The following is a 25,920-nucleotide window of genomic DNA, read 5'->3' as shown; positions in this document are numbered from 1 at the left end:
TCAAGGGGGCAGGTGGTGGGCCACATTTCTTCAAGCAGTTTGTCCACACTCTCAGGCCGCAATAATTGAAACTGATCCAATACAGGTGGGACAGGCAGTGCTCTGGACACCTTCGTGGGACTTGCTCTGTTGAGCATATGTAAGGCTATTCAAGTAAATGGGTTTAAGCATCCTTAAATCAGTAGTGGATTGTGGCCAATCTGAACAATCTCTTTCACTGGCAATTAATATGCAGAATGTGGCTTTCCTGTTCACAGAGCTCTGTTTCCTGAACTGCCAGCTGTCTGTGTTTCTACAAGCCAGCCATCCAGCCATCCAGCCTTCATGAGGTTCCTTCTGGCCACCTCTAATGCCTCAGCACTGTTAGGTGCCACAACCTTTGCTCTGAGAGTTCCAGCCGACCCACACAGCAAGCCTTTCATTGAAGCCCATTTTTAACCGAGCAGCACTTTAGTAATGACAGTCGCCAGAAGCCCCAAACCTTAAATGAGTAACTAGGTCTACCTTTCAGGATCCACCCATGTTTTGCTCCCAGCTATAAAAAGACAAAGGTGCCTTGGCTTTGGGATTAAGTTTCCCTTGCTGTTTATTTTTGAAAAGACATGGAAATGTTCAAGTTGCAGAAATGTTGAAAGTGTAAGACACGTTAAGCTGTGGGTCAGCATTTGTTGGCTATCTGTTGATTCTGAGCACAGGGGCTGCATTAACAAAGTGTCTTTTCAGTCTTACGGCTCCATAAGCAGGAAGACCTACTGAATATAGATTTTAGCCTACCTAGAAGGTGACCTAATCCCACTGCCTTGTCATTATTATGAAGCAGTAACAGACCCAGAAGGAGTTGCAGGAACCCAGGCAAGGAAGCATCATGATCCTCCCCCCCCCCAAAGTACCAATGCTGTATCCACATGACCACTTAACTTGTGGAAGCGACACACTGAATGTCTCTGTCTGGAGTGGCCACCAGCCACCTTCTTGATCCCCCCCCCAGTTGTCACAAAAGTCTGCCCTGCCTTGGCACACCCAAGTTCTGTAGTCCTCCATCATGTGCAGGCAGAGAGGTCACATCTCCCCTCTGCCGCATCTGAGGAAAGCTTGCTGTCTAGCAGGGAAGTTGGACAACTTCAGCACTAGGTCTCACTTTGACAGCCCCGTCTCCCAATTTCCCAAAGGTGTTAAGCTCACTTTTCTGAACTACCTGCCCTTCCTGTGATTGGCCTGCGATCTGTCACTCAACGCCAACTGGGCACAAAGACTGTCAATCCTCCATCTTTCATCAAACTCCAGAGGTGAGCAGTGGCAAGTCAACATGCTCATAGTTGCAAACACAACACTTCTGCTTCTTAGCTGAGAAGGAACAGGTAGTTCTTATTTATAGCTTATCCCACATGGTGCCATCATGCCTTGCCCTTCCTCTTCCATTGGTTTGTGGGAGGGAGGGGGAGGCCCAGTAGAGGAGATTAGAAGAAAAAAGTTGGGGCACTCTTGAGGGACTGCAGCTCATGAGACACGTGCATGTTAGGCAAACCAATGCCCACCAAGTTCGGGTATACTTAACTGCATTCCTTCAATCCTTAGACAGGGGCAGGCTTTTTGGCTCAAGACCAGAAACTGTGTTGACCACACTTCCATCTCTGGGGAAGTTGCACCCCCACCCCCAGGACCCAACATCAAACAAAATTGCCACAGTGCCTCCTAGTGGTACCAAGTGACTCTCTCTTGTCACACATACAACCCCTGCGATCAGAGGAGTGTGCTATGCTTCTCTTCTGCATAACGCTGAGCCACACAAAGAGAAAAGTGCAACACCCGTGTGCGCATAGATACACTATGTGCTAGCTGGCAAATTCCCCGGCTGGATTCTTAAAGAGCTTTTAAGAGAAAGGAACCATTTTCCAAGTTTAAGAAAGAGGGGACTCAGTCTATGTTGAAGCTAATGGGGAAGAGCTGGCACTCGAAGTGACCAAGAACGCAACCACTCTCTCAGTTGGCTCTTCCTAAAAAGCCTTCCCAGGCTATGGTCTGAAGGCACATGAGGCCAGCTCCCTGCTGAAGCTAAGCAGGGTCAGGTGTGGTCAGTGCCTGGATGGGAGACCGCCTGGGAACCATATGTAAGCCGCCTTGGGTTTCTACCATGAAAAGAAAGGCAGGGTGTAAATGTAATAAATAATAAAACACCAAGCTAAAACGTACAAACCAAGTTTTCTTCCTATCCAGGCCATCTTGCCTATTATACCGCCATTCAAGTTGCTGTTTAGAAATTAAGCTGGCCCTGGCATTGTGTTAACAGGAGGGTCAACCAAATCCAAACTCCCCCCCCATGCCCCATGATAGACACAACAGGGCTTTCCCACTGAACAGCTCCCTTCTCCAAGCAAGTAGGTAAACTAGGGCTGGGGAACTATTTTCAGCCCAAGAGCCACATTTCTTTCTAGGCAGTCTTCCATGGGCCACATGCAGAAGACAGAAGTGGGCACAGCAACTAATGTGAATTTTAGCTTTATACAGCAGACTAGTTTCTACACACAGACACCATCCAGGAAAGCAAGAAGTATTATCATTCATAGACACCTTCCAGGCAGGCAAATGCACTCATCGATCTTGACTTGTTAGTCACTTGTTACCCGATGGCCTTCAAGCAATTTACAACATATTTAAAATATAAATACATTATACCAAAACCCAGAACAAAGCAATCCCCATAACAGCCACAGAAAGCTTTGACAGCACATTTGTAACAAAACATCATCTTAGTCCATCAAACATACATTTAGGGATGTTAAGGAAATAGTCTGTCATGTTAGACACCTTAACAGAACAGCCGCAAGGAATTTTATTTTGCAGAGAACTCACCTACATTAAGTTCAGGAAAGGTTATTTTGGTCATGAACCAGAGGAAACTAGGACTCATTTGAACTGCACCTGAAATGAAGGGGGGGCTAAATGCAGCATTCAGGGGCTTAGGTCCTATCTTGCCCCATTTCTAGCCAGGTCCCAACTGAATAGGATTCCCAACAAGGCCCATAAGTAGCCCAGGGAGTGCGCATGCAGCTAGCAGTTCAAGAATGGGCACAGGCAAAGTCTTGATTGAGACCAGAGGCAGCCCACAGCCAGGTCATGCAGAGGTAACAGCTCGGATAAGACAAGTCTGGTAGAGTGACATCATCCCAGGAGTTCTTCCAGCCTGGTGATGAGGCTTTTGAGGTGGAGCTCCTGGAACGACACCCATCAGCTGGTACCAAAGAGAGGTCTCCTTGTGAGGAGGACAATACTTGTGAGGAGATCATGATTCTCAAGGAGTCTTTCCGTGAAGTCTAATAGGGTGGGTTTCCAACTGCCATTAAGGTGCCATTGCTCACTCAGCTCAGGGCCCATTCAGCCTCAACTTCTGCAACTCAACGCTTCTGCTGCACACATGGCCCCCCGGCTGCCTGGTCTGAGAGTCCAACTCTTCCTCATCCTCAGATCTAGTTGGGTCTTGGCATCGCTAAGTAACAGGGGTTCCAGGTCCTACTCTGATGAGGAATCCTCTGGCTGAGTCATGGCAGATCCTGTTGCTGTTAAGCGACAGTACAAGCCTATGCATGTTTACTCAAAAGTAAGTCCATTGAGTCCAATGAGAATTACATCCACATAAGTATGCATAGGACTGTAGCTTTAGGGAATCCTAAGAGTCTCTGGCTCATGCTCTTAAAAATTACTTAGAAATTAATGACAAATTAAACTCTAGGCTAAGACCAAGCCTAGAGTAAAATATCTGACAAAAATCAGCATCTTAAGATCCCAATTTTCATGTGTTTCATTTAAAAAAACAGCAACCACCACCAAGGCTAGCTCTCATGACTTCAAAGTTTCAGAATGCAGTGGGTTTTCAAGGCTGAAATGCCCTTAGCAAGAGTAGTAGGCAGACTACAGATGCAGCCCACAACTGTCTCGCACAAATCAACCCTTGTGCCTCAGCATCCCCTGTGATGCTACAACACAGTACAACAGGCTAAAAGAGCTGCAGTAATAGCAGCAGCAGCAGCAGCAGCAGCAGCAGCAGCAGCAGCAGCAGCAGCAGCAGCAGCAGCAGCAGCAGCAGCAGCAGCAGCAGCAGCAGCAGCAGCAGCAGCAGCAGCAGCAGCAGCAGCAGCAGCAGCAGCAGCAGCAGCAGCAGCAGCAGCAGCAGCAGCAGCAGCAGCAGCAGCAGCAGCAGCAGCAGCAGCAGCCGCCGCCTTGTTATTACAGCCAAGGCTATTTATGGAGGGATCCAGCTTCAGAACAAGGGATAGCCGAGCACAGCACGTGAGAAATCCGAACAGAATGTCTCCCTTTTGTCTTACCTTACTTGCTCCTTTTAACTAGACAGCTGGGTCTTCCAGCACATGCAGACAGAGCAAATATAGTGATTTCACCAGAGCATCCCTATGATTTGCTCTCCATATAAAGCCCACCTGTGAGCAGCAGACATTCAGCTGCAAGCAACTGCTAGGTCTAGGAGGTCCTGCACAGAGCAGATCAGACTGGGTGGAGGGGGCAGGGAGGTGGGCTGCTGTTGTCATAAGCAATGGCAACTCAATGTGCCAGTGCTCAAAGGCTTGTATGCATTGGGAGCAGAATAGCTAAAGGAATTTGTTGTTGTCATGTGCCTTCAAGTTGATTATGACTTGTGGCAACCCTATGAATCAGTGAATACCAGCCTTTATTTATTTTATTTATTTCAATGTGGATAAACTGCACTTCTGTAAAATCACAACAAGGCATTGTAGCCATATACAAATTACAGCAACCATTTTTTAAAAAGCAATACAAGGAAAAACATCCATGAATGCTGGTTGGTTAAAAGAAAATTCACATTTCAAAGGTCTGTCTAAATGACCCTGTTTTTAGGCAATGTCTAAACGGAGGCAGGGATGATCCTTGCAGAACTTCTACTGGCCTGCCACACTAAAGGCTTGGTCCCTAGTAAAGGCTGACCAAACCCTGCACCCTGCGTGTGTGCTGATAACATCAGTGGAAGCACTCCTCCAGATGGCTTTCTTGCTGGTGGCCTCCACTACCGAATGCTCTTCCTAGGGAGACCTACCCGCTGCTTCCTTTGCTTTTCAGAGTCAAACTTCCTCCTTCCCACAAGGCTTTTAATTTTTCAGCTCAGGTGAAATTGTTCCTTCCCATTTTGTATATTGTTGTTGCTGTTGCTGCTATTTATATTTTAGTTTTATTGTGTAAAGTGTGCTCTGAGAATATTTGTGCTGATGTGTGGCACAGAAATATCTCCCTGGCCTCCACCGCTACTAAATAATCTGACTATTTTAGAATATGGAGGAGGAGCCCGGCTAGAATGCTCCATGACAGCAGTGTCCATCCACATCCTAACTGGAAAGATAAGTTGTATAGCTAAGACGACCTTCCCCAACCTGCTGTCCTCCAGGCATTTTGGGCTACAACGGCCATGCTGACTGGTACTGATGGGAGTTGTAGTCTAAAACCTCTGGATGGCATAAGGTTGGGAGAGGCTGAACTAAGAAGTCCCAGAGTGTCATCATAGTTATTTGCCAGAGATGTCAGAGGAAGAAGTTTCTGCTGCAATTAAAAGGCTTAAACACAATAAGGCTCCAGGTCCAGATGGGTTCAGCAGTTCCTTTTATAAAACTTTCAAGGAAATATTAATCCTACAGTTAATTCATTTATTCAATCACATATGGGCTGGGGGATCTATCCCGGAAACTTGGGGGTCATCCCCAAGCCAAATAAAGATAGGATGAAAGTAGAATCTTACCGGCCAATAAATCTTCTAAATCAGGACCAAAAATTATTCACAGCCATAATAGCAGCCAGACTTAACCTGATGATAACAGATCTGGTTCATGCAGACCAAACAGGTTTCATCACGGGAAGACCCCATCGGACGACTCCTTAATGTTATATATCACGCCAAACATTAAAAAAAAAATCACTGGGAGTACTGTCATTAGACATTTATAAAACCTTTGATTGTCTGAACTGGGATTATTTAAAGAAAGTTCTGGAAAAATCAATTAGGAGAAAGTGTACTAAATGTGATAGATCGGTTATATAACAAAAATAATGGCAACCCTATTATGTACATAAATTAACAATATGGACTATTATTTTGAATCCAGAGTCTTGGTTTAAGATGTATCTATTTAACAGATTTTAACCTGCCTTTCAGAGTTCCTGCCCTCACAAGGCATGTTAAAACAGTCAAAAACCATAATCATAAACCAGATAATTATTAAATAACATGGAAACATTAAAATAGCATTAAAAAGATTGCAGCAACTAAGCAAAACAGTTCAAACACGAAAAATAAACTGTTCAAGCATCATAATCATTAAATGACATGAAATTAAAAGCAGCTACTAACAAACCCTTTTCAAACAGTTTTCAAACACAGTAATAAATAAACTAACAGCAATCCAATGTACAGTAGAGGAAGTGGTGCCAACGCAAGAGAAGCTGGGGTAAAGTTCCACCATATCCAAGAGCCCTCTGGATGGCTGGATGCCAGGGACAGAAAGTATAAGGCTGCACTCCCAAATATCCCTACCTGGGAGCAAGCCCCAAAAAACGCAATGGGAGTCATCACAAGGGGACAGACACAAGAGTATGCTGCAAGAACAGCAGGGGAACATAGACTGCCAGCGGGGCTGCTGGTGCCATGGGAGCAGCAGCCACCTGTGGATCAGCACCGAGGAGAGGTCCCTGGCCCCCCTCTGGTGCCGAGAACAAATGATGAGAATCCACACACAGAGCCTGTAGGAAGTGGCCAGGGAGCATCAGCACTGGAACGCAAACGCACAAGCCGCATGGAGGTGGATTGGTTGCGCAGCGCCCATAACAGCCACTCTGGCAGCCAATCAGAATGCAACACCCGGCACACACACCACGCACGCCCATCTGACGCTCCGCCAATTACACACATACAGGCAGTGCAACACAGCATATTTGTGTGTACTGCCTTCAAGTCGATTCCGACTTATGGCGACCCTATGAATAGGGTTTTCATGAGGCTGAGAGGCAGTGACTGGCCCAAGGTCACCCAGGGAGCTTCATGGCTATGTGGGGATTCGGCAAGTATGCACCCCATGTCATATCCGCATCACACCATCCTGACAGCACCCCCAGCATGCACATGCACACACCCACAACCCCAGAGAATAGGCCCCACACAGAGAGAGATCCAGGAAGACTGTTTATTGAAAGATACCCACCAGAAACACACAGCTACAGCCCCAGGATAAAGAGGAGCCAGGCAGGAAACTCTTGCATGATTCCTACCCCAAAGACAACAGAACAGGCCCTCGCAGGCGTCTGAAACAGGAGTGGCCCTGAAGATTAGCATTTCACACGACAGCCTCCCCTTCCCTCGTGGTGGCAGCATGCCCATAACCATCCCCAACTCATCCATACTCATGCGGGGGGCCCTCACCTGCGCACCACGGCCATATCACCTCACACTGCCTGCAGCAAGGCATGGAGGATGGGGGTTATTGCAACCATTTTTGTGGCCATAATGGCTGTGTCATTCTGCAGGGCACTCCATTGGAGGGCTTCTGACTGGCCCTAGGTAGCAGCCACGCCACCATCCACCTTGCCCTGAAGACCCCACATGGATATCACCCGCAGTTGCACTGCCACTTCCCCAATGCCATTATGGAGGGTGTGTACTGCATGCACTGAGGTGGTGGCAGTGGCAGCGGCATCCTGCCACAAGTGCCCAGCCTCAATGTGAGACCACTGTCCAAGGAAGGGGCTGCACAGGCTGAGGGCCCCTGGCACGTGGGTGGATTCTCTCCCCGTCACGCAGCCCAGCCTCTGCATTGTCCTCCCCATTGCCAGTCCTGTCACCGTCATCACCTTCATCATTGTCCTCCTTCCCCACCATGTCCCAGCCCACCTCAAAATCCCTTGTCGAGGTCTGGCAGGAGAACCTTCATCCCTGCCACTGGCGCCAGGCTGGGCATCCCTTCCATCATCATGGTTGCTGCCATACTTGGTGTTGCTGCTGCTGCTGTTGCTGCTATCATCACGAGGGCCTCCCCTATCACTACCACCCTGTGGGGCTCCAGCAGGATCAGGACCAGCATGGGGAAGGAAGTGTGGCGGTGCCAGGAGAGCGAGCTGTCTGGCCACAGCAGCAGGTGTTGGTGGGTGGAGGTGGACTGCTGGGAGAGTCCAGGGAGCAGAACCAGCTCCAAGGTCTCCTTCATCAACTGGCTTGGCACGTCGCAAGAAAAGGGACTTGCTGGGGAAGAAGCCTCCAGGAATGAGCACAGCACTGCGGGCTCGGGATTCACTGCCAAGGGACCCTCAGAAGGGCCATGTGGCTGTCCTGGATCAGGGTCACTGGGTGTTGTGACCCAGGACAGGGGGGAGGGCTTGCAGGAGGAGGACTCTGACTTTGAGGACTTGGGCATGGGGTTGAGGGAGGGAGGATCTCAGCACACCCAAATCCTAACACCTCCTGTGGAAGGGCAGAGGTTGCTTCTGAGGACACGCCCCTTTCTCCTGCGCCTGAGGAGCCACCGGATCCACTTGCTGATTCCCACCCGGGCACTCAGCAGTTTCCCACGCCTACCCAGTCAGCTAGCCCCCCTCACTTGGAGGGAGAAGTTGAGGTCCAGCCCTTTCCCTCGCTCTCGCAGAACTCAGAGGCTGTCATCTGCATGCAAAAGTGAAGCCTATTTAAGGGTGCGTTAACAAGGAGGGGGTGCTGAGTTAACGTCTGTAACTGGAGGCTGGCTTAGTTAGCGCTAGTCAGGGAAATAGTTCTTAGAAAGCATAGTTAGGTGAATGAGTCGAAAAGCTTTTGATATAACTGTAACTTTAATAAAAAGAGAAAACCTTACTGAACCATGTGCGCCTGTGTTCCTCGGCTCTGGATGGGACACTGGGTGTGGTCAGGGAAATGAGGTGAAGAGTGCTCGATAGCTGGTCCTGAGGCTCCTGCCACATCAGCACCGCCACTTCTGGAGGGCCATCCAGTATCAGGGAACCTGTATGGGGTGGAGGAAGGGGCGGTAGAGGGGGAACAAACATCACCACACCATCCATACCAGGCCAGGACCATGTGCTCCAGGGATGTGGCCCTGCCCACAACAGCCACCCATGAGCCTGAGGACTCTCCAGGAAGCTGCTGCCTTGGGATACCCACTGCCTAGGCTCAGTTCAATCTGCAGGGGTTTTCCCACGGAGACACCAGCAGGAGCACTTCAGCAGATTGCTGGACCATGGGTGCCTCTGCCAGATTTCCCATGGGCTCTGCAGGTGCCCCTGATGGGAAGGGCGCTGCAGGATCCTCTGGCACAGCCTGCTTCCCCAAGGAGCAGCCAGACCCACTAGCCAGTCTCTGCCAGTGGGTCCGGCTGCTCCATGGGGGCAGTCTGACACTGCTTGGAGTGGCTCCTGCCTGGCATCAGTGTGATATCGGCAAAGCCAGCCACCATGCCAGTGAATGCACAGGGTCGAGAGTTCCTGCTTTCTCCCTTCCTCCATATCTACATCCTTGTATGTTGAACATTAGTTCACAGGTTATCAACAGCAGTCATCTAGTGTAGGCGGAAGATAGAGGAGACCCCACTCAAGAATTCTTGAGTCTTGGGAGGTACCAGAAATTTTCTGTTTCGGAGTCAGACTTCAGACAACAGAACAGTCTTTATAATATAGGCTGTTTAGTCATATCTTGCACGCTACAACTAATAAAATGCATTCCAGGTGGGGCCTAGCCATTACTGCAGAAACAGAAAAATAGAAATATACAGTATATCAGCATGAAATAAGTTGCTGGATATCCTTTAACATCAAAGTAAAAGACTCTGAAGGCACATCTTAGTTAAAACAAGTTACAATAGATGAAGGACTGAGTGAAACTCTAAGTCATATTACAGAGCCAAAGTTACAAAGTTCATGGAAACACATGTCATGATACATCACCCATCAGATGTCGTGGATGGTTTAGATGGATGGTTCTCCTGCATTCTTTGACACACACACCCACTCCTCCTTCTCTGGGGCCGGGGCCTGGGCCTCCTGAATGGGCACATTGCCACGCATGAGCTCCCGCTTGCCAGTGGATGTTCACAAAGGTGTCATTCCAATGCTTAAGGCAGGACTCGGGTGTGCATGCCTTGCTCCCCATAGCACTGAGCTTGGTTGTGGCAAAGACAAACCAGTTGCACCAGAGCTCCTCAGCAGGGTTCCCTCCATGGGCACAGAGCACAGCAGCTGCAGCAGCCATCACCAGCTGGTACAGCAGCAGCGACTCCTTGGCGTGCCGGTTGGGCTCAAGCCACCTGTGCTCATCCGTGGAGGTGCTGCAGCCAGATGGCCCTTTCCCAGCAACAAACATGGCAGTCAGGAGCCATGCTGGGTGCCGGGCAGGCAGTGGTCACCATGCCAGTGTGTCTGTCTCTAACCTTGCCCCAACCCCACTTCCACTCTGAGAACTGGCATGTCCTGTCTCCATCCGATGCCTCCCACAGGCACCAGCGAGCAGCGAGGCCCCACTGCTCCCAAGGCCACGGAGCCGAGCCAGCGCTGACAGGGGTGTGCGAGGAATGTGACTCCCTGCCATCTGCTAGCCACAGACTCTGATGGACCCCCTGAGAAATGGGCTTGCCTCCCTTGCGGGATGAGTTTGCTGGCAGGTAAGGCCACCACGCATTGGGGTGGGATGGGAAGCCAGCAGGAGCCACTGTAACTCTTGAAAAAGGGGTATTTGAGGGGCATACTGGGGGAGGGACTTGTGCCACATCCCACTCGCGTTTGGCATGATGCTGCGGGCCCCAATCCCAGTGGAAGTGATCTAAGAAAATACACACAATGGAAAGCAATGGGGAGGGCCCAATCCGCATGGATCAGGCCCAGGTTCACCGGTCAGCACCACCCCCACCTCTCCAAAAGAGCTTGCTGGAATCAGAGTAACCCCAGCAGGACATCAACCGAGCCGTCTGAGATCCACCAGGTGGCGACCATCGGAGCAACAGGGTAAGCTGTGAGCTCTGCTAACCCTGCAGCCTTTTCTTCGAAAAAAGCCTTGACACAAATTACAAAACTCCTCTTAAAAATATCTGATGGAACCAGGAATACCTCCTGCAGAGTTAGATCAACAGCAGTACTTCTCATCTTGACAAAACAACCTCTCACTGGACACATCGTGAATCAAAGCAACCCGAAAACATTAAAATGGCAGCGAAAACATCAACATCATCAAAAAGTGAGTTAATGCAGCCCTTAATCCCTGATTCAGAGCAAGACCCAGCTACAAACCTCCTCTCTACGCAAATTGCCTCCTTACAAAGTTCACTGTTTCAAAAATGGGACGATAGCTTTAAAATATTAGATGAAAAAATCTCATCCCTGACAACCAAAATGGCCGACGTTGCTAAAACTGCAGATGAGGCCTTAGATTTGGGCACTCAATACACAGAGGTGATCAAACGCATTATTCTTAATCAAAAAGAAATATTAACTTGCGTCGATGACCAGGAAAATCGAAGCCGTCGCCGGAATTTAAGAGTGTGTGGGATTAAGGAATGGACTGATAATAAAAATATTATTCAGGTTTTAATATCTTGGTGGTCAGCAACCATGCCGGAAGCAGGCCTTATTGCATCAGACATAGAACGCGCACACAGAAGTCTGGGTCCTCGCCCAAAAAATAATGCCCCTCCTAGAGACATTATAATTGCATTTTATAATTTTGCAAAAAAAGAAGAACTGCTTAAAATTGCACGTACAAAAAATCAAATCGAATTCGAAGGCAGCCCCGTCTTATTTCTACAGGACCTGAGCACTGCAAGACTGCAAAAACGTAAAGCATTTCGCCCTGCTACAGAACTACTAAGAAAAGAAGGCATCAAATATTGGTGGGGCTTCCCATTTGCGCTAATAACAGAAATGGATGGTATTCATCACAAAGCATCAACTAAAAAAGACATGCTAAATTTACTGGCACTATTCAACATCAACTCTCCGTGGGACGAAGAAGAAACAGAATCAGATGAGCTGTTCAACATGTTACTTGACTGTGACAACTGGAAATCCTTCCCTCATACCATGAGACGCAGAAGACGTCCAAGAGGGGACACAGTCAGCAACTCAATGACTACTCACAGAGCACTAAGATCCACATCTACAAGAAAGAAATGAACATTCACGGATGGATCACTATAAGAATCAACATACAAACAGATCTCTCAAGGACTGAATCACAAATTTCTAACATGCACAAAGGCTAAGTTGGTGCAATTTATCACAGGCCAGGGTTGGCAGAAACATAATAAGCTATTTAGTTAAAAGTTTTATCTATTTGCTACTATTCAAATTATATTGTTTTATTCTTCTCTGAGGTAATAAACCTCAGAAATTTGACCGACTAATACAGGGCTGTCGATGACAACACCTGTAAGCAGAGTAAGTTTACTCTGTCTTTCATTAGTCAGGTACGGGGGTTACATGTTGGGGGGGAAGTTATGTTTTATTTGGGGTTTTCAGAGCTACATATTCAATATAAGTCATAATATATGGTTAAACACAGAAATGTTAAGATGGAAATGGTACAAAGATAAGGGATATTGGTATATACAGGTGATCAAAACAATCAACTCACTTATCCCTAATGGCTGAATTGAAAATATTAACTCTAAATGTGAGGGGTATGGGAGATGTAATCAAAAGACGGAGAGTTTCAGATTATATCAAAGGTCAACAACCCTCAATTATATTTCTTCAAGAAATATATAAACCAAAACCTAACTATCATCTTCTTCCACACAAATATTTTGGTAAGCAATTCTTAGCTACGAGAGGAAATCACTCAAGAGGAGTAGGAATTATTTTTGCTAAAATATTAGATTTTCAGGTTGAAAAAGAACAAATAGATCCAGAGGGCAGATATATATTCCTCTCAGGACTACTACAAAATCGTAATTACACCCTAGCTTCAATTTACTCTCCTAATACTAACCAGCTAAATTTTCTATCCAAAACACTTAAAAAACTTCAGAAATTCACCTCAGGTGAGGTTCTTATAGGTGGGGATTTAAACATGAGCAGTGACCCTATACTAGACAAAAGCATACAACTACCAAAATCGCTTGCAAAAACATCATCTCCCATACAGTCTCTACTACAAAAACACGGGTTAATAGATGCATGGCGCCACATGAATACTAATATCAAAGATTACACATATCAATCACCCAGATTTAAAACTTTCTCGAGATTAGACTACATCCTAGTATCTTCAAAACTCCTCACTAATATCACCAAAGCAGAAATATACCCCAGATTAGTATCAGATCATGCTGCAGTAGGAGTAAATTTAAACACCCTAAAATACACTCCATACAACTCAATACGGAGATTTGATTCTTCCCTTACTACTGATTGATCAGTCACTAACATACTACAAGAAAAATTAAAAGAATATTTTGAATTCAACACTACCCCTGACATTACAATGAACATTTTATGGGACGCAATGAAAGCAACAATGAGAGGTCACTGTATAAATGAAATGGCCAAAAAGAAACGTCACACCGACCCAATTAAAACCCAATTATTAAAAGAAGTGGACAAATTAGAATCTCAGCATAAACAAAATAATCCAGACACCACATTAGGAGAACTACAACAGAAAAAAAAAGAATTAGAAGCTATAGATTCTATGAAAATAGCCAAATCTCTCTGGTATACTAAACAAAAATACTATGAATGGGGAAATAAGCATTCCAGATTACTAGCTCATGCTCTAAAATCACAATATACAGCTACTACAATTACAACAATTTCACATCAAGAGAACATAACCTCTGATATTAAAGAAATTAATAAATGCTTCATGGATTTTTATAAGAAACTATGTAATACCACACCTATTAAAACAGAAGAACTCCAAAATCTTCTCCTTGACTTTTCCCCACCCACTCCTTCAGATGCTCAAAAAACACTTCTAAACCAAGATATAACAACAGAAGAGGTTTCTACAGCAATCATAAACCTCAAACACATTAAGGCACCTGGACCAGATGGCTTTAATAGCACATTTTATAAAATCTTCAAAGATATATTAACTCCACACCTCACACAATTATTTAATTATATTTGGTCAGGTGGAATTATCCCAGACACCTGGAAAACATCCCGTATAATAGTTATACCAAAACCAAATAAAGATAAATCAAAAGTGGAATCCTACCGCCCAATAAATCTTCTTAACCAAGATCAAAAATTATTTACTTCTATATTAGCAAATAGAATCAATTCAATGATAACTGATCTTGTTCATGTAGATCAAACAGGATTCATTAAAGGAAGACATATATCTGATCCCATCAGAAGACTGCTTAACATCATATATCACGCCAAAACAAACAAAAAACCATTACGCTCCAGTCTTTGGTTACTGGCTGCCATCTTAATTTTCCCAAAATGCAATGTCCCAACCTATATTTCATTATACAGCCATGAGAGTGGCTGTATACTATAGCCAGCAGGGATTTTTCACATTCCGCAATGTTAAATTGAAAATACCCCCATGCCATTCTGATGCTTCTCATAAGCTCATTTCAAAACAAAACCTTAGGTACCTTACAGTCCTGAACTCAGAAACGCTTGCTTAACAACCCTGTCAATTTTCATGGCGATACACAAAACAGTCAGAGAGAATAGACAGTTCAAAGTGTAAAAAGAGAGAGAAAAACCTCAGAGCCCTTTAGGACTTTTTAAAAGTTTAAAAAATGCCTGGCTGATTTTTAATTAATTTAATAAATTTTGGCTGGGACCCAATGATAGCGTGGAGCATGCTCAGTAAGAACCAACTGTCAAGAGTTCTAAAAGCCTCACAGCTGCTGGGCTTGGCTAATCAGAGGGCCACACCCACACCAGACTTTTGATTTCATGTGAGACAGTCATGGCTTCCCTCAAAGAATCCTGGGAAGTGTAGTTTGTGAAGGGTGCTAAGAGACTCCTATTCCCCTGAGAGAATGGTTTAACAGTCAGCCACTCTGATTGAAGGTCTGTGAGGGGAACAGGGCGTCTCCTAGCAACTCTCAGCACCCTTCACTAACTACACTTCCCAGGATTCTTTGAGAGAAGCCATGACTGTCCAAAGTGAAATAAAGGCCTGGTGTGGATGCTTTGGTTTAAATTTGGGTGGGAGGCTACATGTGTCTGCTGTAGAATAAAAAGGTGGGGGAAAGCCTGAAAAAGAATGATTCTGTTTACAATGTTTTCCTTTTGGAAAGGAAAGGGGCTTCCCTTCTGCCCAGTGCCCACCCACCCAATCTCCTCCCCTCCCACTCCCTGCCCCTTCCCTGGGTCAGTGTTGGACTACGACCTGGGAGACCAGGGTTCGAATCCCCACACAGCCATGAAGCTGACTGGGTGACCTTGGGCCAGTCACTGCCTCTTAGCCTCAGAGGAAGACAATGGTGAAATCACCTCTGAATACCGTTTACCATGAAAACCCTATTCAAAGGGTTGCAATAGGTGGGGATTGACTTGAAGGCAGTCCATTTTCATTTTCAAACATGATTGCATAGAAATAAATCCCACTGAACTCAAAAAATATGCAAATGATCAAACCCACCCTCCCTTCTCTTTCCTCCTATCCCCTCCTCTTGCCCCTCCCCTCCCCCTTCCTTTGCCCCTCACTCCCCATCCCCTTCCTCCTCCCCATGGTCAGTTTTACCTATCTTAAACATGATTGCACGGAAGTAAATAACATTGAACTCTATAAGCATACAAATGATCAAACCTGCCCTCCCCTCCACCTTCCTTTGCCCCCCTCCATTACGCTCCTTCCCCCTCCCCCTCCTCCTCCCCCATGGTCAGTGTTTCCTATCCTAACCAAGATTGCATAGGAGTACATCCCACTGAAAATAAGCATGCAAATGATCAGACCTACTTTCTCCTCTCCCTTCCTCCTCCCCTGCCCACTCCAGCCCTCCCTCCCTCCCTCCCCCCCGTTCAGTTTTACCTATCCTAAGCATGACTGCACAGGAGTAAATCGCACTGAATTTAATAAACATGCAAATGATCAAACCTGTCCTTCTCCTCCCCTCTCCATCCTGCCTCCTCCCCTCCCAGTCCTCCCCTCTGCATTTCCTCCCCTCCCTCCTCCTCCTCCTCCTCCTCCTCCCCTCCCCTCCTCCTCTCTGAGATATTGGACTGCCCTACAAATTGGTCAAAATGCAAACATCATTTGGGTTGGTCTTTCACAGTCCAATCCACTTCCTGTGTAGCTTGGAAGAATTTGGTAAAATGTGCCTCAGAGAGGAGTTCAGGTCTCCTGCTCCCCTGGTGCATTCACTATAGCTGCCCAATTTCCCTGCTTTTTAAAGTTTGATAGAATAGCTGTGGGCTATGGGTATGTTCTTAAACCGCAAGGTTTTTTGCCTATTAGTGAATATATCGATAGTCTTACCCAGCCTATACATCTATAGGATAACTCTATGAATTGAGATCAGTCCTGTGAATATAGCTCTTGAGGGTTTAAATATATATGTTTGTGTGGCACATGCCCTATGGCCCTCTATCAATTCAACAAACTCAAACCATTTTTTAAAAACAAATGTATTTTCTTTGTTTTGCAAAATTATAAATGTAAGAGACCACACACTACAGACTGCCAGCTGAGATGTACTTTCACTTAGTCTACTTGTAAGATACAGCTGGCCCTGGGTGAGGTGGAACTCAATATATGCAACAACCTGGACATCAAAGCCAGTGAACTGTGGCGTCCCTTCTGGTTTGTATACTTCATTGCTTTTGTCTCAGGACAGCGTCAAAGTCACTTGGCGCTCTCATCACACTATAGCCCAATGGGGGTCTTCCAGTTATCCTTAATAGTGAAAGATTCAGGACAGAAGAGGAAATCCTTCTTCACATAGTACATAGTTAAACTATGGAATTCATTACCACAAGAAGTAGTGATGGTCACCAAAATAAGGGAGGATAAGATAAGCAATGGCTACTACTAGCCATGTTGGCTATATTACCTCTAGCATCGGAGGTGATATCGCTCTGAATGTCAGTTGGTGGGAATCACAAGTGGGGAGAGTGCTGTTGTTGCACTCAGGTTCTGCTTGTGGGCTTCCCATAAGGGGAATCTAGTTGGTTGCTGTGGTCCAGCTGCGAGGTCCTCCTGACGTTCTCGTGTCCACATGCAATCGTATTGTTCAAATGGCAGCCTAGATATGCAGAATACGGATCCCAACGCAGAATCCTAGAGCCTTGAATTAAAGTTTGGAATTTAATATTTCATCAGGGGTCCTGCTAGGAGCATTCCATCTTCAAAGATTCCTTGGACAAAAATGGATTAGCCTCTGTTTTTGTCCTGCCCATTTTGTATAAACCACACACTCCCTATTTGCTTTTTTCTAATAGCAAAAACAATATAAACAATATAACACCAGGGCGGGGGGCAAAAATAGTTGTGTTAACCAAAAACACTGAACCAGAAGCATCCAGCTAAGCCCATGCAGCTGGAATATGTTATTTTATAAGTTATTCATTTTGTTACATTTATATCCCACCTTTCATCCAAGGAGGTCAGGGCAGCAGTTTCCCATTTTATTTTCACAACAACTGTGTGAGATAGGTTAGAATGAGAACATAAGAACACAGGAAGCTGCCTTATACCGAGTCAGACCATTGCTCCATCTGGCTCAATATTGTCCAAACTGAATGGCAGCAGCTCTCCAGGGTTTACGCAGAGATCTCTCCCAGCTGTACCTGGAGATACCGAGGACTGAAACTGAGAACGTCTGCATGCAAAACAGATGCTTGACCACTGAGCTACAACCTTGACTTGTCCAAGGGCACCCAGTGAGCTTTATGGCTGAGCAAAGAATTGAGCCTGGGTCCCTCCCAGTCCCCAGAGATACCTTGCCCACAGTAATCCATGCGCTGGTAGTTTCCCAGTTTGATTACTATAATGTGCACTCTGTGGGCTGCCCCCGAAAATGGTTCAGAACTGAATTTAGTCCAGAAGATGGCTGCCAGGTTTTGACTGACTCAAAGGAGCCATATAACACCTTTTGCTAAAATGTTTGCACTGGCTGCCTATAGGTTACTGAGCCCAGTTCAATGTGTTGCACTCAGATCCTGCCTGTGGGCTTCCCATTGAGACATCTGGTTGGCCACTTTGAGAAGAGGATGCTGGACTAGATGGGCCACTGGCCTGATCCTGCAGGCTCTTCTGTTCTTATACGACCTTTTGATTTATACTGTTAAGCCATCTGACAATGAAATATTACAACGTTGCTTTGTTTATTTTATACCACCTGGAGAAGCCATGTTGACCTTTGATAAGAATGCATTCCAAATTTCTGTACTAAAATAATTATAAATATAGTTCTGGGGCTATAACAGAGAAGCCCCTGCTTAGACGTTAACCTGGCCTTGATTTGAAATGAAACTAATTTAAACCTGCAATCCTATACACAGACATGGGAGTATAGATGGACGGATCTGTCAATTTCAGTTCTTTCCATTGCTCATTTTTCCAGTCTTAAATTCAGTTCTCCACATTTCTGCAGCAATTTGCAATTTTATTTTTTTTAAAAACCTCATGAAAATTCTCTAGCAAATTTCTCCAAATAAACACATTTTTGTAGGCAGTTTTGACTAATGTACACTTTTTTGCAAGCAATAATGCATTTTGTAAGTTATTTTCACTAATATATTCATTTTTATGCACACTTTCCCCTAACGTATGCATTTTTGTAAACATTGTTTGGTTGGTGAACTGCATTGCACAATTTAAATAAGTGCGAATTTTGAAGGATGGCGGTGTTTTGGTTCTCATATGTAACATATACAAGAAGTGGGGTTAGACCAAGATGAAGGGAGAAATAGCAATAATTTAAGATATGCAGATGATACCATACTACTAGCAGAAACCAGTAATGATTTGAAACGAATCCTGATGAAAGTTCAAGAGGAAAGCACAAAAGCAGGACTACAGCTGAAAGTCAAAAAGACTAAAGTAATGTCAACAGAAGATTTATGTTACTTTAAAGTTGACAAGGAGGACATTGAACTTGTCAGGGATTATCAATGGCACAGTAATTAACAAAAATGGGAACAATAGTCAAGAAATCAGAAGGCGGCTTAGGACTGGCGAGGGCAGCTGTGAGAGAACTAGAAAAGGTCCTCAAATGCAAAGATGTATCACTGAACACTAAAGTCAGGATCATTCAGACCATGGTATTCCCAATCTCTGTGTATGGATGTGAAAGTTGGACAGTGAAAAAAGCAGATAACAGAAAAATCAACTCATTTGAAATGGAGGAGAGCTTTGAGGACACCATGGACCGCAAAAAAGACAAATAATTGGGTGTTAGAACAAATTAAACCAGAACTATCATTAGAAGCTAAAATGATGAAACTGAGGTTATCATATTTGGACACATAATGAGAAGACGATTCACTAGAAAAAACAATAATGCTAGGAAAAACAGAAGGGAGTAGAAAAAGAGGAAGACCAAACCAGAGATGGATTGATTCCATAAAGGAAGCCACAGACCTGAACTTACAAGATCTGAACAGGGTGGTTCACGACAGATGCTCTTGGAGGTCGCTGATTCATATGGTCGCCTTAAGTTGTAATCGACTTGAAGACACATAACACACACATTGTTTCAGAAAGTGTGAATTTGATAGATTCAGCATGAAATGTCAAATGAGTAAAATTTCTCACTCATGCCTACTTGGGAGTAAACTTAGACTTAAGTCTGAGTGGACATGAATGGGGTCAGGGCTGGTGCCAGGCATGACTGGGCTCTTGGGCACCAGCCTTCCGTGGGCCCACACCACTGTAGCCCAACACTCCTTTGATACAGGCAGTGCGGGGCTAATAAGCCCACCCATATGCCCTACCTACCTCTCGTGTCATGTGAATGATGTGTGCACATAGCTCACATGCCTGCCATCAAACAAGATGGTGGCAGGGTCATCAGCCCCTTAGGGAAGCTCCCGCCATCATATTGGGTGATGGCAGGCATGCGTGTACAGTGCACACAGCATTCACACTGATGGGAGAGGTTGGTGGGGTGTGCAAGCGGGCTTATTGAAGCCTGCGTTGTTTGTATTGAGGAGGTGCCTAGGAGCTCCCTTTCCACGATCCGCAGCAGGATTGGGTTGCCGGACCCAACACTGCCATGGATCACGGAACAGGAGGGGCACTTCAGCAGCCCCTCTGGGCTGCAGGGGCCCTCAACCAGAGCCCAACCTGGCCACCCTCTGGTGCCGGCCCTGTATAGGATTGCACTGTGAGGGAGAAACAGATGCTGTTATGTGATAAAAAGCCAGTTACAAACATAAAACCATAAAATAAAAATAAGAGTAAATTAAAGAACAACAAATGTTTTCTGTCTGAAAACTAGACAGAAGAGAAAGTACTACAAGGAAGGCCAGGGTGAAAAAGTCAGAGGGTAAGACTTGGATTTGATCAAACATAATCAGATGAAAAACTTCATCATTAACAGACATGCAGCCTATGATCAACTCAAATTATGGCAAACCACAAAGAGAGATTAGGAGGGACCCTGTTGGCCCAGTGCCAGTGCTGTCTGCAGACTGCAGAGGGAAATATATCCATGTGACACACAGACTGTGCCACATGCAAGAGTAAAAAATGTGTGTGGGCACATGCACACACACACAGGATCTTGCTCCTGTGATTTGTGGGTTTTTACAAAAATTATTCCTATCTCGTCTTTCTCGTCCAGATCCTAGAACTCCTTCTCTCACACACAACCCCACCTGACAGAGCACCCTTTGTCCAACCTCCCTTCCCTCTCCTTTCCCTCTCATTCTGTTAGTGGACACTGGGAAGAAGGCACATTAAAGTTTCAATCAGAGTGAAGGACACGTGTAAGTCAGTGGTAGGGCACACAGAAGGGCCCAAGTTCAACCCCCTCCCCAGTAACTTCAGTTAGGCGCAGGGCTTGTTCCAGATTTTGGGAGGTCTTGGACAGAGTGCCCTCAGTGGGCTTTTTCCAGCACTGACCACCCCCTCAGAATATGCTGCCACTTCCCCACCCCAGTGGCAGCAATGATGCAGCTGCTTGCTTTGCCGCCACCCCTCCGCCACACATTCCCTTTTGAGAGGGACCCGTATCTGCATAATAATTGCATTCCTACAACTGGTGCTGAGTGGGGAATTCAAAGCTAGGGGGAGTTTAGTGTGAGGAAAGTGGAGTTTTTTAAAAAGGAAAACAGTGCTGTACTTAATGTGTAAGGGCTGGGATTGTCCCCAAGAGGTGCAGAAGGTTTCATTTCCAGATCACAATGGAGCAGAGGAGGGATGCTGTAGCCTGCAGCTCTGAGGTGATGTGACCAGGGAGGCAGGTCCTTCACTGACATCATTTGTTTGGGGGCTGAGTCGTTCAGACGCAAAGGCTGTCAGGGTAGAGAGACAGTAAGTCATTAGCAGGAGCAGTTGTCTGTTTGGGGTGTGTGTGTCACTTTGAAGCCAGCTTGCTCCACTGAGACTAAGGAAGGGCAGGCAGCCCTGTGTAAACCACAGAGGAGACAAAAAGCTTTCCTGGATATGTCAGCCACAAGGTCCTTCAGCACAGCAATCGCAACTACTCTTCTGACTCTCCTCCTCAAGGCTCACCTTTCTGCGCAAGCACCTGTCAATGGTAACGGATTTTCAGCCTTCTTTCATGTTGGTGTTCCTAAGGTGGTGTAGCAGTAATGCATGCAGCAGTTGGGAAGCTGAGCTCTAACTGAATTTTACGCTTTGCATTTCATTACCATTTCACTTACACTTTACATTCTATACACACACACACACACACACGTACTGTCAATGGAGAACACCACTTCAGGCATCTGATGAAGTCCACAAAAGCTTGTACCATAATAAATAGCTTTGTCTTTAAGGTGCTACAGGGCACTTTGTTGCTTTTGCAACTATTGCAGTTGCTTCTCTGGAACTTATCAGATGTCTGAGTGGCCATGCTTATGTTCCTAAGTGCATGCCAAGGAGGTGCGCTTGTGTTTCTCGCTGGCAGTACCCAAATGCTTGCAATGACTTCTTAGGGAGTATTTCTAAAGCATAACTTCCTGAAGGAATGTGTACGTCGCCTAGAGTGGCTTCGGCCAAATAGGCGACACAAAAATTAAGTTTTACTGTACTTTACTTACTTACATGAATCAGTAACAACTCAGACCACACAACTCAAGCTCTACTACTAATATTATACACCAGTGTTTTAAGCTATTTCACAGGTATTGTAATCCTTACAGCAGCCCAGTTAGGTTGGCCAATAACAGTATGTCCATTTTGCAGATGTGATGTGGGGCTGTTGCTGTGGGAACAGGGCAGGGTGCTTAAGGCCCTCAAGGGGGTTCTTATGGGCCCTGGCACCCCATTTATTGATTCATTATTTATTCACTCCATTTCAGTGCCACCCAATAACTGAAGTTCTCTGAACGGTTTACAAAAGAATAGTTAAAACCATAACATTCAAAATAGAATGTGAATAAACGATATTAAAGCAGTCACATGTTACCAAATTCCTCCAAGCTACACAGGAAGTGGATTGGACTGTGAAAGACCAACCAAGGGAAAGGGCCTTCTCAGTGGTGGCCCCCAAATTATGGAATGATCTTATTGACGAGGTGTGCCTGGCGCCAACACTGTTATCTTTTCGGCGCCAGGTCAAGACTTTCCTCTTCTCCCAGGCATTTTAGCATGTGTTTTAAATTGTTTTAAATTTTAAATTTGTGTTTTAAATTGTTTTTAAAATATGTGTTTTAAATTGTATATTTGTTTTGTTTTTGGTTGCTGTAAACCGCCCAGAGAGCTTCGGCTATGGGGCGGTATACAAGTGCAATAAAACAAATAAATAAATAAATAAAATAAAACGAAAAGAAAACCAACAGCAGACAACGAGAGTGGAAGGTTCTTAAAAGCACTAGCACAGTTAAAAGGATCAGGTAGGGATGGGAGAGAGACCAACCCTCTGCTGCAACCCTGGAGAGGCACCACCTGTAATAGTGGATAATAATATGGAGCTCCTCAACCAACGGACACAACGCCTGGCCTCAGAGAAAGCACCTTCATCTGGGCTGTGAGATTTGGAGCATGGACATCCTGTCTCACAGCTCATGCAACTCACAGCCACGACAACGCTGCATTAATTTAAGATTAAAGGGGACACTAAAAATAATGGTATAGGAAGCTGTTGCTCTGTCAATCCTCTTTGCGTCTAGAGCTGCCCTCTTCTCAGTCCACTTCAAATGTCAGGGAAGGGCTGCTATACCTACGAACATGGAAGCTATCCAAGGCCATTTCAAGCTTTGCAGGTGATTTTACAAAAGCCCAAGCCAACAGATTTCTCCTACAAAATGTTATCAGCAGCACAAAGTGAAACTTGCCAGCTGCCATGTTTGCAACAACAGATTGTCCAACACGGTACCTGTATGTATATTTGCATACATAAGTGCTTGGGACAAAATGCATCCATAGTTCTGGGAAAAGCAGACAGGAAGGGCTTCATTACTAATCCAGCAACTAAGAGTAAGGCAGTGTCATAAAGAGAGCCAGGGTGGCATAGTGGGTACACCAGGGGCAGCCAATGTGGTGACCACTGATGTTGATGAATGACAGCTCCCACCAGCACCAGCCAGCATGGCAAATGGTTAGGGATGATAGATGTTGTCCAGCAAAAACTGAAGGGCACCACACTGGCTATCCTTGTGTTGGAGTGTAGGATTAGGAACCAAATTCAAATTCCCACTCAGCCATCACTTGCACCAGTCTCTGTCTCTCAGACGAACCTACCTGACAAAGTGGCTGGGAGGATAAAATGTGGGGCTCACATATACCATCTTGAGCTGCTTGTAGATTAAAGGCAGATTTAATTGTAGGTTAGGACAGCCCTCCAAGATCCCCCCCCAGACAAAACAGGGATGATGATTTGTAAAACAGGGATGGTGAACCAGCAATCTTCCAGTTGTTGCTGGACTCCAACTCCAGGCAGCCAGCGTGGCCAACTGTCAGGGATGTTGGAGTTGCAATCCAACGTCTCCCCCCCCCCAGTTCCCCAGGCCCAATTTACAGGAAAATAAGGACAGCCCCTAATTAGCAGGGACCACTGCAGTGCCTGTCATTCTGCTGCTACAGTTCCACTAGTTGGAGATATTTTAGTCTAGGAAAAGACATCACACACACACTCACTCACACAGAGCAGTGCTCGCTGTAAGCTCAAATGCAGCTGAATAATGTCATTGTTTGGAAAGCAGACTCTCTCTCTGAATTCTGAAAGGCCTCTGTTGCTCTCCTTTGTTTAAAGAGGACGTTACAACAGCCCAAAGCACACTGAGCTCAGTGCCTGGAGCATTTTTAACTGGAGAGGCGGGTTAGAAATTTAAACAAACAAACAAACAAGGGCAGTATCTCACTTGTGTGAAAGCTCCTGGCATTTAATACAGGGATCTGCTCAAGACTCCAAGGTTGCTCCTGTAACAAGAGACAGAAGTTCTGCTGAGGAAGAAGGTGGGAGGCCGTGTGCGGTTGTACCCAAACAAGACGTTTGCTGCAAAAAACTATTGGAAGCCCAAAATAAGATTTAAAACACACCCATATCCCAAATATATTTCAAGCTTTCTTCTGTTCTTGCATGAAGATGGCTACAAGGGATATATTATATTTCTATCCCACCCTTCCTCCAAGCAGCTCAAGGTGACATACAGGGTTGTCCCCATCTTCATTGTATCCTCACAACAACCCTGTGAGGTAGGGTAAGCTGGGAAACAGGGACTGGCCCCAAATCAGCCTTTGAGCTTGGTAGCTGAGTGGTGATTTGAACGCTGGTTTTCAGGTCCCAGTCCAACACTCCGTTCAAGGTCATAGCCTTTAGAGCTCTTAACCTCTTGGGACTAAGTTACTTGAAGGACTCTTCAGGTCCATTCAAACTGGGCAGAGATTTAAGATCAGTGACAGAGAAAGGCTTTCGTGTCCTTGTGCCCCACCCCAATTAGGCTGGCAGGCAGAAGACCTTTTCTGTGGTGGCTCCATGACTGTGGAACTCCCTGCCTTAAGATCCTTCCTTGCTATAATTTAGGTGGGATATAAACACACTTTTTATTCAGGACTGCTTTTAGTGAGGATATGTTTGAAGGAGAGGGCTCTATTTTTACTGGGACGGCAAGATGATGAAATTGGATTTTAGCAGTAGTGAAATATTTTACTATTAGTAAATTGTTTTATATTTTTTATGGTTTTTAATTGTTTTATGTGCTGTAAGTTGCCAAGGGGAGACTGTATATTTTGAAGGGCAGCATGGCCTCCCGTTGCTTTGGTGAGGGAAGGAGATGTAGGGGCAGAGGCTTTCAGAATCATTGTGGAGGGCAGTTGTTGAAGAACTTATTCACTAATAGGCAAAAAACCTTGCGGTTTAAGAACATACCAATAGCCCACAGATATTTCTATCAAACTTTAAAAAGCAGGGAAATTTGGCAGCTATAGTGAACGCACCAGGGGAGCAAGAGACCTGACCTCCTCTCTGAGATATTGTACTGCCCTACAAATTTGTAAAAATGCAAACATAATTGGGGTTGGTCTTTCACAGTCCAGTCCAATTCCTGTATAGCTTGGAAGAATTTGGTAACATGTAACAGGAATTTCTCTGCTTTTTAATCCGGGAAGTAAGAAATGGGTTCCTGTGAAAGTCTGGTGAGAATGGATTGATCATTTGCATGGTTACTGAGATCAATGGAATTTACTCCCATTCGCATGTATTACTAGCATTCATTATCAAAGAATAAGGCTACTGTCCTTTGCACATTTAAATGGGATGAAGCACCACTAAATGCACTGGGACATACTTCTGGGTAAACACGTATAGGATTGCACTATTATTTATTTATTTAAAGTATCACCACCACCACCAG

General features: G+C 45.4%; 2 protein-coding genes across 4 annotated transcripts in view; one reads left to right on the top strand and one right to left on the bottom strand.

Moving 5' to 3' along the window:
- USP3 (ubiquitin specific peptidase 3) overlaps nt 1-25,920 on the bottom strand; it is a 160,338-nt gene that overhangs the window by 96,930 nt on the left and 37,488 nt on the right. For all 3 annotated transcript variants that reach the window (XM_061594930.1, XM_061594932.1, XM_061594931.1), the window contains one exon: nt 8,853-8,999. In XM_061594930.1, coding sequence (XP_061450914.1) covers nt 8,853-8,999 — 147 coding nt within the window. The remainder of the gene's footprint in view (nt 1-8,852; nt 9,000-25,920) is intronic.
- CA12 (carbonic anhydrase 12) overlaps nt 21,566-25,920 on the top strand; it is a 36,230-nt gene continuing 31,875 nt past the window's right edge. Inside the window, exon 1 of the mRNA XM_061594935.1 lies at nt 21,566-21,659. Coding sequence (XP_061450919.1) covers nt 21,566-21,659 — 94 coding nt within the window. The remainder of the gene's footprint in view (nt 21,660-25,920) is intronic.

This window comes from Rhineura floridana, chromosome 14 (assembly GCF_030035675.1).
Source record: "Rhineura floridana isolate rRhiFlo1 chromosome 14, rRhiFlo1.hap2, whole genome shotgun sequence".
Classification (NCBI taxonomy): domain Eukaryota; kingdom Metazoa; phylum Chordata; class Lepidosauria; order Squamata; family Rhineuridae; genus Rhineura; species Rhineura floridana.
The sequence above is the reverse complement of the archived record's forward strand: the minus strand, read 5'-3'. Positions and strand labels throughout refer to the sequence as shown.